Here is a 15,062-nt window from a genome sequence, read left to right as displayed (position 1 = left end):
TCTCCTATGCTCTCTGATCAAAGACTGTGCAGCCCTCCTGTTTCACAACCTGCCTTCAAATATGCTCCAAGTCTCAGTCTCCAAGCCTCCCTCCCTCTCCGTTTCACACTTCAGGTTAACCCATGTATCGCCGTAATAAATCGCTACATCTGATAATAAAGCAGCTCCGTTTATGACTGTACTGGAGGAGGCTCGGTGACCTCCCTCCAAGCAGTGAATTTGATTTGGGGAAACAGGGTGCAAGTGTCTCGTGGCTTGGTAGAGGGCTATTTTTTTGGAGACAGTTATGTGCTGACTTAAAGTGCAAGAAAAGATTTGGCTGGATGTTGTGCTTACTTTAATTAATCCTTGGTAATGATGCAACTATTAGTAAGAGCTCAGCTCATCTTAAATGGGCTGGAAGTGTTTGTGTGAATGAGTGTGTGTGTGTGTGTGTGTGAGAGAGAGAAAGAGAGAGAGGGATTGAGTTTATATTTAATGTCAGTGTAGATTCTAAGTTTTGCAGGTCATGCTTATCCTAACTGCTAGAGCAGAAGTGAGCTTGGAATAGTTTGCTCATTCCTAGCGTTCCTAGCCTGTCTTGAAAAGTATGGAATCTATTTTGTTCATTTTCCAAACCTGGATAAGTGTGGAAAAAAAAAAAAAATCCAATAGAGTGGAAAAATGTTGGACTTTACAGACTGTTTCCCTTGTTCTCCTTTGCTAAGGATAAAAATAATTATGTTGTAGAGGATTTTATTTTTTTTATTTAAATTACATTTTAGCCTTGATTTGCTACTTACAGTTTTGACATTTTATTCATCAGTATTGTAGTTTTTGTCCTAACAACTGAACGCATGCATATTCAGAAATCTAAAAAGGGTATTTTCACCACTTTTCTGAAGTCTAGACAACTGGACCAGTGGTTCTTCAGCTGAGACTGGTTAAAATGCCAATCAAAAGAACAAAGGAGTTTTTCTTTCACAAAAACTAAAAGGCGAATAATGCTACTCTAGTCCTTATTTGCAAGTATTTTGAAGTCCAAGAAGGAGATATTTGAAAAGAAGCGGCTCTAATTTTCTTCAGATGCCAGGCAAGCAGTGAAATGGCCCTCCGCCGCATTATTTTGTTTTGGGATTTGTGGAATCTACCGATAAAACCCAGTTACTAATCAAGCAGTTCATATTTTCTACTCAAATGTTGAGAATTTTCTTCAACCTCCAGGAAAATAAAAAGGAGGAGAGTCAAGGCTGGGTAGTGTGTGTGACACCTTAAGTCAGCTCCTCTTTTATTGTAGGTCTTTTCCAGTAAATGCAGGTTTCCTTTTTTCGTGCAGCGCTTTCGACCCAGTCCCGTTACACCTTTGTTGCGCATCAACATAGCGTTCACAGAGGCGGATTGGAGGTTAAAGTTGATCCACCGCCCACATGCCTCTGAGCCTGTAACAGAAGTAGTTAGGGAGGCAGCTTTGCTTATGTGCAAAGTGGGAGGTGGCACATGCAACAGTATGCTCCAAGAAGCCCTTCTGTTAACTCCGCTGATTTTGTGCTACCGACTTCTTTTTACGAGCGCAGGGCTGACCCAGCTCGCTTTGATCTGGGTGAATTAGCAAAGAGGATCAGTAGGTAGTCATAAAGGAAGTCGATACTGTAGTGTTTAACCACTGAGTGAAAAGGTCTGTCGATGGCTTTCTGTAGTCCCATTCCAAAACACTTTCCCACTGTTCGTACATTTTTCATCAGCACCATTCAAAGTGTGTCCTTGAGGTGCAGGAAGACTGTTGAGTTTTGACCTGATAAACTCAATAAGCTGCTCAAGCCCAGCTGTCATCAACCAGGAAGTAAAGGTATCATTAGTGGTGCCTGATTATGAAAAAACAAACAAACAAACAAAAAAAAAAAAACTATAACCCTGAGTACTGAGTACCCTGATTACTTACAATGGTTTTACAATTTTTTTTTTGTTTTTTTTGCAGCCAAAGAACAGTGAACTTTCTTGAACGTGAATTTTCCCCCCCCCGATATCTTCTTCCTTTACTACAACCTGTGTGTAAAGTGTGATACAGGAAACCTGTAAATGCAGTGCTGCCTAATTGAACTGAAGGCTTTTAAATATATTTTAAGGGCCAGAGAACCAAAGACTATTTCTAGGGTTTTACTGCTATTTCTTTTTATTATATTTTTAGGTGAGTTATTTTATACATTATACTGACTGTACTCTGTTTTAGCATACTGTGAAAGTGAAACGGGATCCCCATGTCTTAATATGATTTACCTGTATAAATAAAGTTAAAAAACAAATATATTCAACTATAGACCACTGTATTAAAATGTATTTAAAAAAATCATAAAAATAGCGTACTTAAGTGATTCCCGGTAAACAAAATGCTAAATAGAAAATACACATTTTCTATTTGGATTTTGTTATGATCAAAATCCAGAATCATAACAAACCATCAAGGAATAGAAAACATACAATTTGTGTAAAACAAAATTGTTTTAAAGTAAAAACCAAAATATTTCGGCTCATTAATTACTTTTTTAGTTCTGCTGAGCTGAAACAAAGAATATGACGCCCTGTTTCGTTTCAGTTTTCAACTTAGAAAAGAAAATCTTTCCACCATGAAAGTTCCTGCTTGAGACTTTTTATTGCAATGTTGGCAAACTCATATTTAATAAATTGGATTAGTGAAAAGGTTATTTATTTCAGAAACTAATTACACACAGAGGGATGTTTTCAAGTCTATTTCACTTAGATGTGATGATTTTCCACTTAAAGGTTAGGAAAAGTCAATTCATAAATACTTTCTAGATTCCAAAGGGAAGTCAAATGGTTGTTGTAACTCATGCTGTCTAAAGAGTTGTGGATACTTATGGCTCCTGTAGCAGTCTGTATTGCTGCAAATCTGACGAAGCCTCAGACTGAAGTCACTGTCTTTTGTGACAGTCTAATGATGAGGATGGTGTTTGTTATCCATAATTTTCCTGATTTTATGTAAAATCCTTCTTTGCGCCATCATTTCCAGTGGTTACTCAGCAGTCCCCAGAACAGAAACGGCCTTCTTTATCAAGTTGTTGAGCCTTTTCATGTCCCTCTCTTCTTAAGCCCTTCATGATGTGGTCAATAGGGGTTTAGTCATTGATTACTTTTGGGTCAGTTTTCAATTGATACCGGAACCAGGCGGGATGTCTTCCACGGAAACAGAACCTTCTCGTGCATCAGGTGATGGTTGAAGAGGTGCTGCAGAATCCCACAGAGCTGCTCTGCACAGGACTCTGGTGCTAAAACTATCTGGACCTGCAGCCTCTCTCCAGCTGCCTATTCACCTGACTTCTAGATACAGAAACCTGGTAGGAGGAGGGAGCAGCAGCATTTTCTGATTTGGTTGATGGGCAACTTGTAGAAGCAGAAGAGTCCATGACTGAGATGGAGGATAAAACATGTGAGGTTTGACAGGAAAGCTGTGGGTCAGAGGAGTTTGGGACGCCTGCTTGGCTGGGGGCAGGAGAGGAGGACGATGATGAGCTTGTTCCTGAACTGAACCTACTGAAGAATGTGTTCAGCTTACTTACTCCGTCCACACTTCCATCTACCTGATCCTCCTTTTGCTTGAAGCCTGTGATCTTCTTCATCATCCTTGACTACGCCTTTGATAATGTTCTACAACACAATTTTATACAAATATAGCAAGATAAGAAACCAAGCTCTGAGAAATAACCGTCTAGGACCGGGAGGCAAAAACTATGCTTACCTTTTCAAGAAATAACATCTGCCAAATGGTTAAATACTTTTAATTTGGTGCATTTCTGCCACCTTCTGGTAATTTATGCAGCTTTTTTATCATCAGAAGCCAGTGAATAAAAGGATAGGATTTGCATGGTGCGAAAATCATTACCGATTGCTGTATGATAACATTATTTGTCTTTTAGAACAAAGAAGGAAAATCTACTTGCAAGTACTCTGAATGTGTTGACAAGCTGATAACTTCAAATATAACCTGCATTATAAAGGTAGCGGAGGAGCCCGGGGAGGGGGAGGTGGGGTTTCCACTGTTCTGGAGTTACATTAACACTCACGAGACTGGTGCCAAGCGTGATAGAAAACAGTTGTCATGGTTACAAAGTTGGGGGTGTGCAATTTTAAAGCATTTAAACCTGCAGCAAATTTTTTACAAAAATCCTACTGAGCTAGAGTTGTGTGATAATGAACTAAGACACAATGAGATAGCTTGTTAGAATGGCTTTTATGTGGTTCGAATACAATCAAATATTGTGCCAGGCTGCAAGTTTATAAAGGTAACAAGTGTGAATGAAGATGAACAAAACAACCACAGTTTTGTAGTGCAATCTGTAACCAGTCAAAGTTAATAAAATAAAAATAATAAAAGAAAAAAAAAACAATAGAAAAAGTACAACCATTTAAACACGGATGCTTATTTGGTTTTGTTTTAGCCTTTTCTGCTCTTCTCTTCACAAGGAACGATGTTTCCACATTTCCTCGCCCCCGTATGAGAGCCGGGGGAAATATTAGCCAATGTCCAGATTTTAAATGCAACTGCAAGTTCTGACTGCTCAGAGCGACAGAGAACACTCTTGTTTTGCTTGTGCACCTGATTGACAATGACAACAGCTAGACGGCCTCTTCTCCACTGGCACTGTCTTCAGCCCTTGCAGAGTGAATTTTCCCCGGTGAGTTTGACTGTTGCAAGTCTCGGGCTACGCTCTAGGGAGTGTGGATGCTAAAGGACAATTTGTGCCTCTAGCACTCGCTGTAATTCTGTTGACAATGTTTGATTTCAGTTTTTTTTTTTTCTTCCATCGAAGTAAAAGAGACATTTGTGCCTAAAAGACTTGAGGATGATTGCTTACACCCCTGACTGCACAGGCGGCCTGCATTTTACTAATTAGTTATTGTATTGGGGTTTTTGTATGGAGACTGTTGAAATGTTCGTACAATTATTCATATATATTGACCGTCCACCCAGTTTCGTTATTTTTCTTCTCTCGGCTGAAGTGCTTCTATAAAGGTTGTGTTGGATTCTGAGTATGAAAAAGCAGGAAACAATCATTCGTGCTGTTCAAGAGGCTCCACTTGTTTTCTGCAGAGCTCTAAAGCCCTGATGGTGGTAATTATCACCCATTAATGCTTTGTGCCAAAATGGCACCTGGGTTGAAAACTGAGATTTTTTTTCTTTCCTATTTGTTCAGAGCTGCTTCTATGTCTGCTTCGCTTGTGATGCTATGCATTGCATTGCATTGCTTCTTTTTTCTGATTAATTTAGCAAATGGATTGATGTCAAAACTATATGAGATCACTGATTTTAAGTATCCTACCTGTTATTTCAAGATGCTAGTGGAAAAAAAAAAGGCAGATGCTAATTTTTCTGCATAAATGCTGCAATGCACATAAATGTGTAGGAAGAATGTTTAATATATGTGTTTATAAACTATAATCTCAATCTGTATCATCAGTGTGGTCCTTTGCCAAAGGTTTCACAATTTACAATCTTTTTTTTTTTTTTTTTTTTGGTTAATTTTGCAGGTAAATTATCCTATTGACAAAATTGAGAAAATAACGCAGTGCAATATCATTAGTAAATAATTCAAGGATGTTATCAGTTATTTTCCTCACTCTGAACCGTCTTTTTCATGTGTACATTCAGCGCTCTCCATGACCTTTAGCATTTTGGGCACTGTAATCTGTGTGGGCATACTGCAGCGAGACTCCATCCAACAGTCTGACTATTGTGCTGGCATGCAAGGTGTGAACTTATAACAGTGAGGAGGTATTGGCCAACTACTACTGCATTCCAAAAAGTCAAGGGAAATGAGATTCAGCCTCAACTGCTGCTGAAAGCATAAAAACAGCAGCATTTTTAGAGTTAAAATATTCTATGGCACACAATATTGGAAGACTTTAAAAGAGATTTTTTTTTTTGTCTAGATTCATAGTTGCGACTGTGTCTCTCTGCTTATTTGTGTCTCTACATTAGACATTCGACACCAACCATAACTGTATGGTTTATCTCTGAGCTGGGGTCTGTTTGCTTCAGGTGTGAGCAAGGTCATTGATGATGCTGGCGATGTGTTGTTTATTCCTTCTAAATCCAGACACGTATGCTAATTCCATTGACGCCAGATGCTTTATTCAGACATTTTTAGTAGATTAATGATTCTGTTTCCCCTCTGTTCGTAAACTTCCCTTTGCCCCAGTGGATTTCCTGACCTCCATCTCTGTCCCCCACAGTTGCATCGGGTGACCAACCTCGCTTCACTGGAGGCAGCCGTCCTGGGAGCACCGGCGTAATGAGGGAGAGGAGGACAGCTGGTGACCCCTACTGGTCCTATTCAGGTGAGCTCTCGTTCCTGGTATGGCCAGAGAGCCTGAAACGGAGAGAAAATAACTCGCCAACCTCTCTGACTTGTCTCTCACATCCCTGTTTTTGTCCTCTGTTTTGGCAGAGACCTTTGCTCCCTTCTTATTGCTATATCCAGAGAGGCTGATCTAGGTGTTTTAGTATTCACATAATGCATACCTGAGCTGTATATTTTCATCACTCCTAATAACCATAATTAAACTAATGCATTGGGGAGAGAAACTGAGACATATGGCAAAGTGATTTAATGTTCCAAATGTTAATGCTGTATTATTATGTTGCAGCCTACTGTGTTTAACTATTAATAATGAATCGACTTCTCTTAAAATGGATTTATTGCACGTTTAATTAGGTATGTAAACCGTAAACACAGAAATAGTGCAAGTAAAAATGTATGCAAATGCAGTTGAAACACGGTATTTTCCTACACTGGATGAAAGACACGAAACATTTATATTTCACTGTCTGGTATTAGATTAAGCCAGACTTTAGACCTCATGGAAATTACAATTAAAAATGTTCTATGTTTGTGGAACACTTGATTAATCAAAGACTTTTTGAGAATTTGACACTTATTGCCAAGGTTTGAAATATTCATTCATTTTCTTGTAGAATTGAGAAAACTAAGATTACAATAGAATAGCCAAAATAGTTAAAGCTAAATAAGTGATTTATTGTCATATTCATTTACATAGATTTCTTTAATAATGGGCAGTATTGCCTTCCACAGTGCCTGGTTATAATTTGGTTTAATTGTCGCCCATTCCTCCTGACAAAACTGGTGTAACCGAGTCAGGATTTGAGGCCGCCCTGGTTACACACACCTTTTCAGCTCTGGCCACTCATTTTCTGTAGGAATGAGATAAGGATTTTGCAACATCTGCAACACAAACCATCACTTTGTTGTCCAACAACCAGTTTGTCACTAATTTGGATGTTTGTTTAATTTTAGTGCTCCAAATGTGATCAAGAAAACATTGCTAGCATTGCTAATGCCTCATTAGCATTAGCTTAAGCTTCCTTTATTGCTGCCACACTTACAGCAACATGATACTATCATTCCTGTACTTCACAGCCAGTTGGTAAAAGTGTTTTAAAATAAAGTTACTATTTTAGCACAACGTGATACCTGTGATGTTAAAAACTCCACACTGTTGCTCTGAACTTCACCAATAGAAGTCAATTTAAACAGCTTACATTATTTTTTATACCCACAGATTTCTCTGTTGTCTAACTTGTTAACATGCCACCACTTCTAAAAATAATATCTATGTTGATAAATACTTTTTTTGTTCCTGGTTCCACTTTTGGTTAATTACCTTCAGCCTGTAATAATACTTTTTTTTTTTTAAACAAATTTTACAAAACAGTGATAATATTAGTATTAGTATATTATTAGAACTGCTAAGGACTGGCGACGTGTCCAGGGTGTACCCTGCCTCTCGCCCACTTACCACTGGAGATTGGCAACAGCGCCCTTTGCAACCCATTTTTTCTCATTTTCATCTCCCATTGTCATTTCATCATAAAACACTGTGGCAATGTTTTATTAAAATTTAGAAAAACTCAACAGGTTAATGTATTTTCACTCTACTGTTTCTACATCTGCAACGAATGTTTCGCAATTAAAGACTATTGTTACAACTAATTGTAGATTCTTTAAATGCATAGTAATCATAGTGTATGTAAACATATGAGTTTGAACGACGTATTGGTAAAAATATTTTAACAAAAAAAATCTCCAGCGTTGTTTTGACATTTTAGCAAATTGTGCCTTTTTTATACACTGTATGTAATTATGTGGATTCATTACTGTTTGTATGAATATTTTGTGATGTTCATTTTAATTTTTAGGTTGCTCATTTGGTAAGCAATTCAGATAGGCATGTTCTGTCGGAACACCTCTGCTCTCTCAATCACAAACATCCACAGCCATGCAAACACAGTCCAGGGTCGACTATCAGGCAGTGCCGATGGGAAATCTGGGTTGTGTGCTCTGGTTGAGGGCACCTCTCTGAAACAGCTCAGGGAAGGAGCACTTGTATTTACAGGTCCAAAAACACCACATTGCAAATAATGCGCTCAGTCCCACTGCCACTGGAGTGCATCGGAGCTCTGAAAATTATTACACTGATGGAATATTTTGTCTTGGGTGCTGCGGTTGTGAGTAAAATAGCAAAAAAAAGAGAAAATCGTGGTTTCAGAGAAGAAAATTGTGCACTTCACAGTAGAGAAGCGAGGTATGCTCCGTTTGGATTCACGTTTGTTTGGTATTCACGTCACTCCTAACAGTGGCCTTCGGCTGCCTCAGTTGTCTGGTAGAGGCAGTGAAAGACTGTCTGCTTTGGCTATCCAACCATGACAGCTCTCTCACTATGTACAAGGTATGTGGACTCGATAATAAGAATCTTAATCACTTCAAACACGCTTTTATTTTTCTCAAATCCTTTATGCACCACACTTATGTGTAGATGGTCAGACGAGGCCACCTTTTATGCTGCCGTGCGTCTTATCACAGAGAGGATTGAATTGTCTGTGATCTAAGGGACATTTTTAATGATTCAACATGATGGTAGTAAACGTGTTTTGACTTGGGCGAGTGGCTGTGGTTAAAATAAAAATGGCAGCTGGCGCAGATCGAGATGATAACATCGCCCAGCTAATTAGCTGACGTAGTGAGCCACCAAAAACTTGGCAGTATTTTTCATTTGATAAATTCATTTTCTAGAAGAGAACTTGAGCTCCAGCCCCATTGTGAATAAATAAATGAAACCAGCACAAGACAGATTTAAAATCGATTTAAAGGACATAAATATGTCAATCAGAGGGATGATTGCTGACTTCTCAGATGTTTATAATACAACCATTGACACCCTTCACATTGTTATTTTTAAGAAGATGCCTTTTCACAGAGCTGTATCTATGGAAGCAGGATATATTAATGGAAAGTCAAGTGAAAGGATAAAGTGTGATAGCGAAAGGTTCCTAAGCAACAGGGGTAATTTTAGAGCACTTCACGCATCCCTTTACTAACAAGCTTTATGAAGATGCTGATTTTGATATCCAGGACGACTTTACACCGGCCCTCAGTTTCAAAAGACAGTACTTTAGTTACTATGGTAATGCTGTATTTGACTGGCCAATTCTCCTCACCCCAAGCCCCATAGAAACTCTGTGGGGCATTGTCAAAAAGGAAGATGATGCACACCAGACCCAACAATTACAACCAGGGGTTCCTTAACACCTCGCAGAGCCAGACCTGATTGCCTCCATGCTGCAATGATACTGTAACTGTTGCAAAATTAGCCTGGCAAAATATTAGGTGTAAAGTACACAAACATACTTTTCAGTTGGCATTTCTATATTAACGTATATTTTTAAGGGTCAGAAATGTGAATGATTGAAATTGGGGTTTTCACAAGCTGCTATAGTCATAATTACCCTTGCAGTATATCACTGTGTGTTTGCTGAATCTACAAATTGAGTTATGTATATATTTTTATTTTGATGGATTGTAATATTTAGTTGCACAACCACACTTTTCCCTTCTGGTCAACTTTCCAACTGTATTGGATGCAGCCAACTTCTTAAGCAGTGATCCTATATGAATAATCTATTTTGTGGAAAGTATCAGTGAATGTCTGCTGGACAACTATCAAGACAAAAATCTCCCTAGTGATTGCATAATGCATAACTTGGCCATCATTTTTCTCTATGTAAAAATGAATCTTTTTTATTGGCTTTTGATTATTTTCTGAGAAAATAAACTTTACGTTTTTTTTTAGTCAATCTTAATTCCCAAATACGTCACTATGTTGAACGTCTTTAAAATACATTTTACTTTTTCAATTTGATTACAGAAATAAATAAAATGTTTTATATATTGAAGGTATATTTCTTATTCAATAATTTTAATATGTGTCTGTGCAGACCAGGCTGCAGACTGGCTTAATATTTTTATTTTCTTTTATACTCAGCACTTGTGCTTGCTTTATGCAGAGAAGAATGCATACTTAGCAATATAAGAGCTGAAAGATTTAGGAAAACAACATCTTAAAAAACAAAACAAAACAAAAAACTTAATGTTGAACTTTAGCTTAAGAAGAAGAAGAAAAAAAAAACCTGTCTGTCTTGAGTTGAATTTTGGACATTCATTTCATGTCTGCACTGACCACCAAGTCCCACTCGCGAAGGCAGCTGGCTGATTGTGCTCTGGAAAAAAGGGAAGCATTGAGGGAACACAGAACTGTCCATTACTTTGGGAATGTAATTAGCGGCTAAGGCTGTGACTGGGAGACAGACCAGCGTGCCTTAGCAGCTAAATGGTTATTAAGGGCATTTGCTCTGTGCAAGTGAGTGTAACAGAAATGCATGCAGCGGGCGTGTGCCTCAAGCTAGAACGTACTTGTGCAAGTCAGGCTTCAACCCTTAAGAGCCAGACACACATAACATATAGAAGAGCAAGCCTCTCTTTTCTACTCATTGTGTAGCCCACCAGCATCAACTGCTGCAGGGGAGAGACGTTTGAAGAATGTGGAGCAACATGAGCTCTGGAGAGTAAGTTTTGAGTCCTTCATTTAGTTCAGGTCTGATTTTGCAGCTGGATGTCTATTTTAGATTGAAATTCTTCTTTTTTTTTCAGATTCATATTTGTTCATCTATTAGACATTTTGTTAGAGGTGTTGCATGTTTAGCAGCAACACTTTATTTAGGGTTTCAGAGCCTTTTTTGTCACACGGTCCTCAGCATAAAGGTGTAATGCGCACAGTGCAGTGAGAACTCTTATCGGTCCATGACATGTCTCCTTCCTGTGTGCTTTGATTATGAACCTCCATGCAAGGAGGCTTGAAACCCACACCTTGAAACTTGATTAAAAGTTATTTAAGGCAGGCCCTGAGCTTGTGTGTGTCTGTGTCTGCAAGTGCACATGTGGAAGCATTTTTCATAAGAGGGATGATATCATACTCACCATAAGACTCCCACAGGAACAGGGCTATGCATCATCCCCCCTCCCCCCTTTTATATATATATATATATATATATATATATATATATATATATATATGTATATGTATATATATATATATCTGCAGGTTTTCACATCATCTCTGTTAGTTTCACTCGTTCCTTTTATCGCCGGTTTTATATTTTTCGCCGATACCCGGGCTGGTTTTGCCGCTGATCGCTTTCTTGTTGATTTATTGTTCTGGTTTAATTACAGCACAGCAGTCAGGAGTACCCTAATGTGCCTTTGCAGAAGCATTAAGTTTGATCCCCTTCTAACGGCACGTTAGAATGGAAGAAGAAGGGAAAAAAAAAGATACGAAAACATGCCAGCTCTCGATGTAAAGAAATGCAGATTAACATCCCAAAGATGAGTCGATTTTCATTTTCTTTGCATTATGAGATTGCACCTGAATTAACTTGCGTCATTTAGACTGAAGTGAAGCAGTCAATCCATAATAAAAGATGAATTTTATTACTTTAATCTCAGCAAGTATATAGTATCGATCAGAAAGAATGGATTGAAATGTAAAAATGCTGTAAAAAGCGGGCACTTTTCATTTTTCTGGATTATTTCTCGCCGTTTTGCTCGGCTGCGTTGAATAAGACTCAGTGTTTTTCCACTGCTTAAACTAAAGGTTGAATGTAGGAATTAATGATGTATACCTCCGCAAATTGATTATACAGCTTAAGGCGCTGCATCTGGGTGATTTTTCATATTAACAACTCACTAATAGTGCAGTGCCTCACAGAGATAGTGCTCCCGCTGTCTGTTTTTCATGCAGCAGTTGTGTACGTTTGGATGGAAGCCACCTTGACAAGCTGCTGCAGCCACCAAAAGAGCCTGCAATTGTCTGATACGTGCGGATTATATTTCCCCTCAGCCCGACTGTTTTATTCCACTTCACTGAGGTTGCCCGTGATCATTAGCAATCTTTCCACTCATGTCTCACATAATGAAGTGAATGAAGTGTCATTTTCAATCAACTGCTATGTTGATCCAACTTAATTAGTACTTTAGAGGATACAAAACAAGATTAGGTAACTCACGGTACTCGATTGCCAGAGCTGTTTGTTTTGGCTTTGAGTTAACCCTCAGTTCTGCTGCTGCTCAAACTTTTTCTTCACAGAAGAACAATAGTTGATTATACATTATTGGTCATGTTTAGTGTGGTTTTTGCACAGAGAGAAGAATTCTTGTGAAGCACCGGTAAGTGTGTTGACACACTTTTAAAAACTAGCGTTTGGAGATTAAGTGGACTTGCAAAATTTAGGTTTGGACAAAATTTAAAACGTGTTGGCTAAAAACAAAATCACATTAAAGTGAATTTTTTTTGCAGATGTTCAGAGTGGAGAAAGTACTAAGCAAAAATAAAAATAGCAGCAAAGTAGTTATAGTCGTAGCGGTAAATGCACAGAGAAAGTAAACACTTTGCAGACTACACAGTTTTTACATCATTTCTTCTTTGTGTAAAATAGCACCTAACTTGAAATGTAAGCTACTTCATTAGCTTGCACATCTGAATAGGTACGCCACTCGTACTCCTTTTAATTCTTTTCATGTGTATTCTGTGTTGTCCTGATGCACCTCTAATAAATATGCGTACAAAGTCTTAAATCCTTTTTTTATTGGAGTTGCATAATCACACTCATAGAAATGCTACTAAAACCTGGTAAAGGCTTTATTTTATCATCGAGTCCTTAGAAACACAGATTTAATTTTTGAGGGAGACGTGGCCAAGAGGTAATCTGCTACCGCATGAAAAACAAATCTAACCTACACACATTTCCTCACATACAAATATCGACACTGCCTTAATCGAATGATATGTTTTCTTGCATGTCCCATTTCAAATAGTAGCAAAGAAAGAGAAACAGGAAGTTCGGAATTTGACGTTTATTGAAGCCGTCATCATCTTGCAAGGCAGATTGTACATTAAGTGTGCTTCAGTAAAGTTTATTTTATAGGTTATGGTAATGATGCCAGGGATTTTGTAGGGAAGTATGTCCTCCGTTTTAATCACTGAATAAATATTCTTAGATAAATGTTGATTCTTCATAACTATAATTGCATCTGTACCAAGTGATAGATGTACCGGTAGTTTTGGAGGCCACTGTAGAGTGCGATAGAGCATGCTTTCCTTCTGCTTAAAAAAAAAAACTATTTAACTTGGGAGCAGGTAAAATCAAATAAGAAGAAATCCCACACACAAAAAAAAATCACGACTGTGTATTTGAGCATTACTTATGTGAGACGTAAGTTGAATTTATTTGTATAGTTCTAGCAGAATTGACTCAAACACTCCAACAATACTCTTAAATCAGTCTGAAGTAGGTTCAAACATGAAAGCAGTCATTGTTGACATTCCGGCTGAGTGTGCTTTAGCTTTACCAACTTGGATAATATTATAAATCCCTGTCCTTCTAGCTGATGCTCGCTCTTTCTTCTGTTTGTTAAATGTAATTCCCAGGCTTTTGTTTTGAAAGCCCGGGAATTCCAATCAAGCTGCTGCCTGCAAAGCTCCCTGCTTCCTCCAGGTCCTCGGTAAACGGAGTTGCAGAGCTTGGGCAATATGTGGAGGTCTGCACCCTACACCCCATTTCTTAGCCCTGGTCTGGCAAAAGAGCCAACTAGCTATTCCCTTATTTTACCAACAGACATGCTAATTGCTAAAGCTGGGGTAAAAATATCAAAATGTAAAACATACATTTTGAAAAGAACATTTACAAAATACAACTACTATGCTTTGATAGTTATTTACATTTGCAAGTCCTTTCTAAAATACACAACTAAATATTTTTTGGAAGTCATTATTTAAAATTTGACATAGCAAATTGATTGATTCATTTTATTATTGCTTGCTTCTATGCTGCAGCACCTCTTGAATTAATTGTTTGAAATTAGGTCTTGATGGACTGAGTCCCAGTAAATATTGGAAATTTGTTTGATTTTTGTCATATTATGAAAGATGTTTTTTTAATTGTTTCTCAATTTTATTATTCATGGATTTATTTATTGACGCCTTGATTCAGTTACCGGTTTATTATATCCGTTGCAGTGTAATTGAACCATCACATAAATGGATAATAATTTGACAAATTATGTATTTGTTTTTGTTGTGGCAAGTTTGTCCTTCAGACGTTTGTAATTTAATGTTGATATTTGTTTTAAGCTGAACTGTGACTTGTTTTATTCTTCCTAAAATATTTTGCAACTGTCTTTTTCATTGTGCACAGCTGAATGACAGCAAGTGAGACAGGAGGACTCTTTGTCTACTTGTCTCCTTATGACCGGGAGAAAAAAAAAAATGCTTGAGCGCTGCCGGGCTTCTCATGAAAAGAAGTTTTATTCTTATAGGAGGCATCTTTCGAGGTTTCCTATATGTTGCTACCGTGAGAAATTCTAATAAAACACTTGAATGATTTTGGAGAAAAGTTTTTCTTCAGACTAACTTCAAAATGTCTCTATTCCCTTGTAGATTGTCCAGCTAGGTGGGATGTGTTAGACCTGGGGAGTCATGTTAAATTAGTTTGGTGCATGGGAAAGGAGTGCACTTTGTCTCTGATGTTGTAAACCCCCAAAACACCCACCCCCCACCTCCTAAGGCTGGAGGGAAAAGAGCAATGCCATGTTGTCATGGTGCCCAGCAGAAGGAGCCCTGACTCCTGGAGGTAATGAATCGAGAGGAGGATTGCTCCCAGT

At 38.1% G+C, this 15,062-nt stretch overlaps 1 protein-coding gene across 1 annotated transcript in view; it reads left to right on the top strand.

Annotated features, from left to right (window-relative positions):
- ca16b (carbonic anhydrase XVI b) overlaps positions 1-15,062 on the top strand; it is a 156,170-nt gene that overhangs the window by 26,440 nt on the left and 114,668 nt on the right. The window contains exon 2 of the mRNA XM_014988115.2: positions 6,226-6,330. Coding sequence (XP_014843601.1) covers positions 6,226-6,330 — 105 coding nt within the window. The remainder of the gene's footprint in view (positions 1-6,225; positions 6,331-15,062) is intronic.

The sequence above is a fragment of the Poecilia mexicana genome, unplaced genomic scaffold (genome assembly GCF_051168715.1).
Source record: "Poecilia mexicana isolate PSO_F unplaced genomic scaffold, ASM5116871v1 scaffold_5, whole genome shotgun sequence".
Taxonomy (NCBI): domain Eukaryota; kingdom Metazoa; phylum Chordata; class Actinopteri; order Cyprinodontiformes; family Poeciliidae; genus Poecilia; species Poecilia mexicana.
The sequence above is the reverse complement of the archived record's forward strand: the minus strand, read 5'-3'. Positions and strand labels throughout refer to the sequence as shown.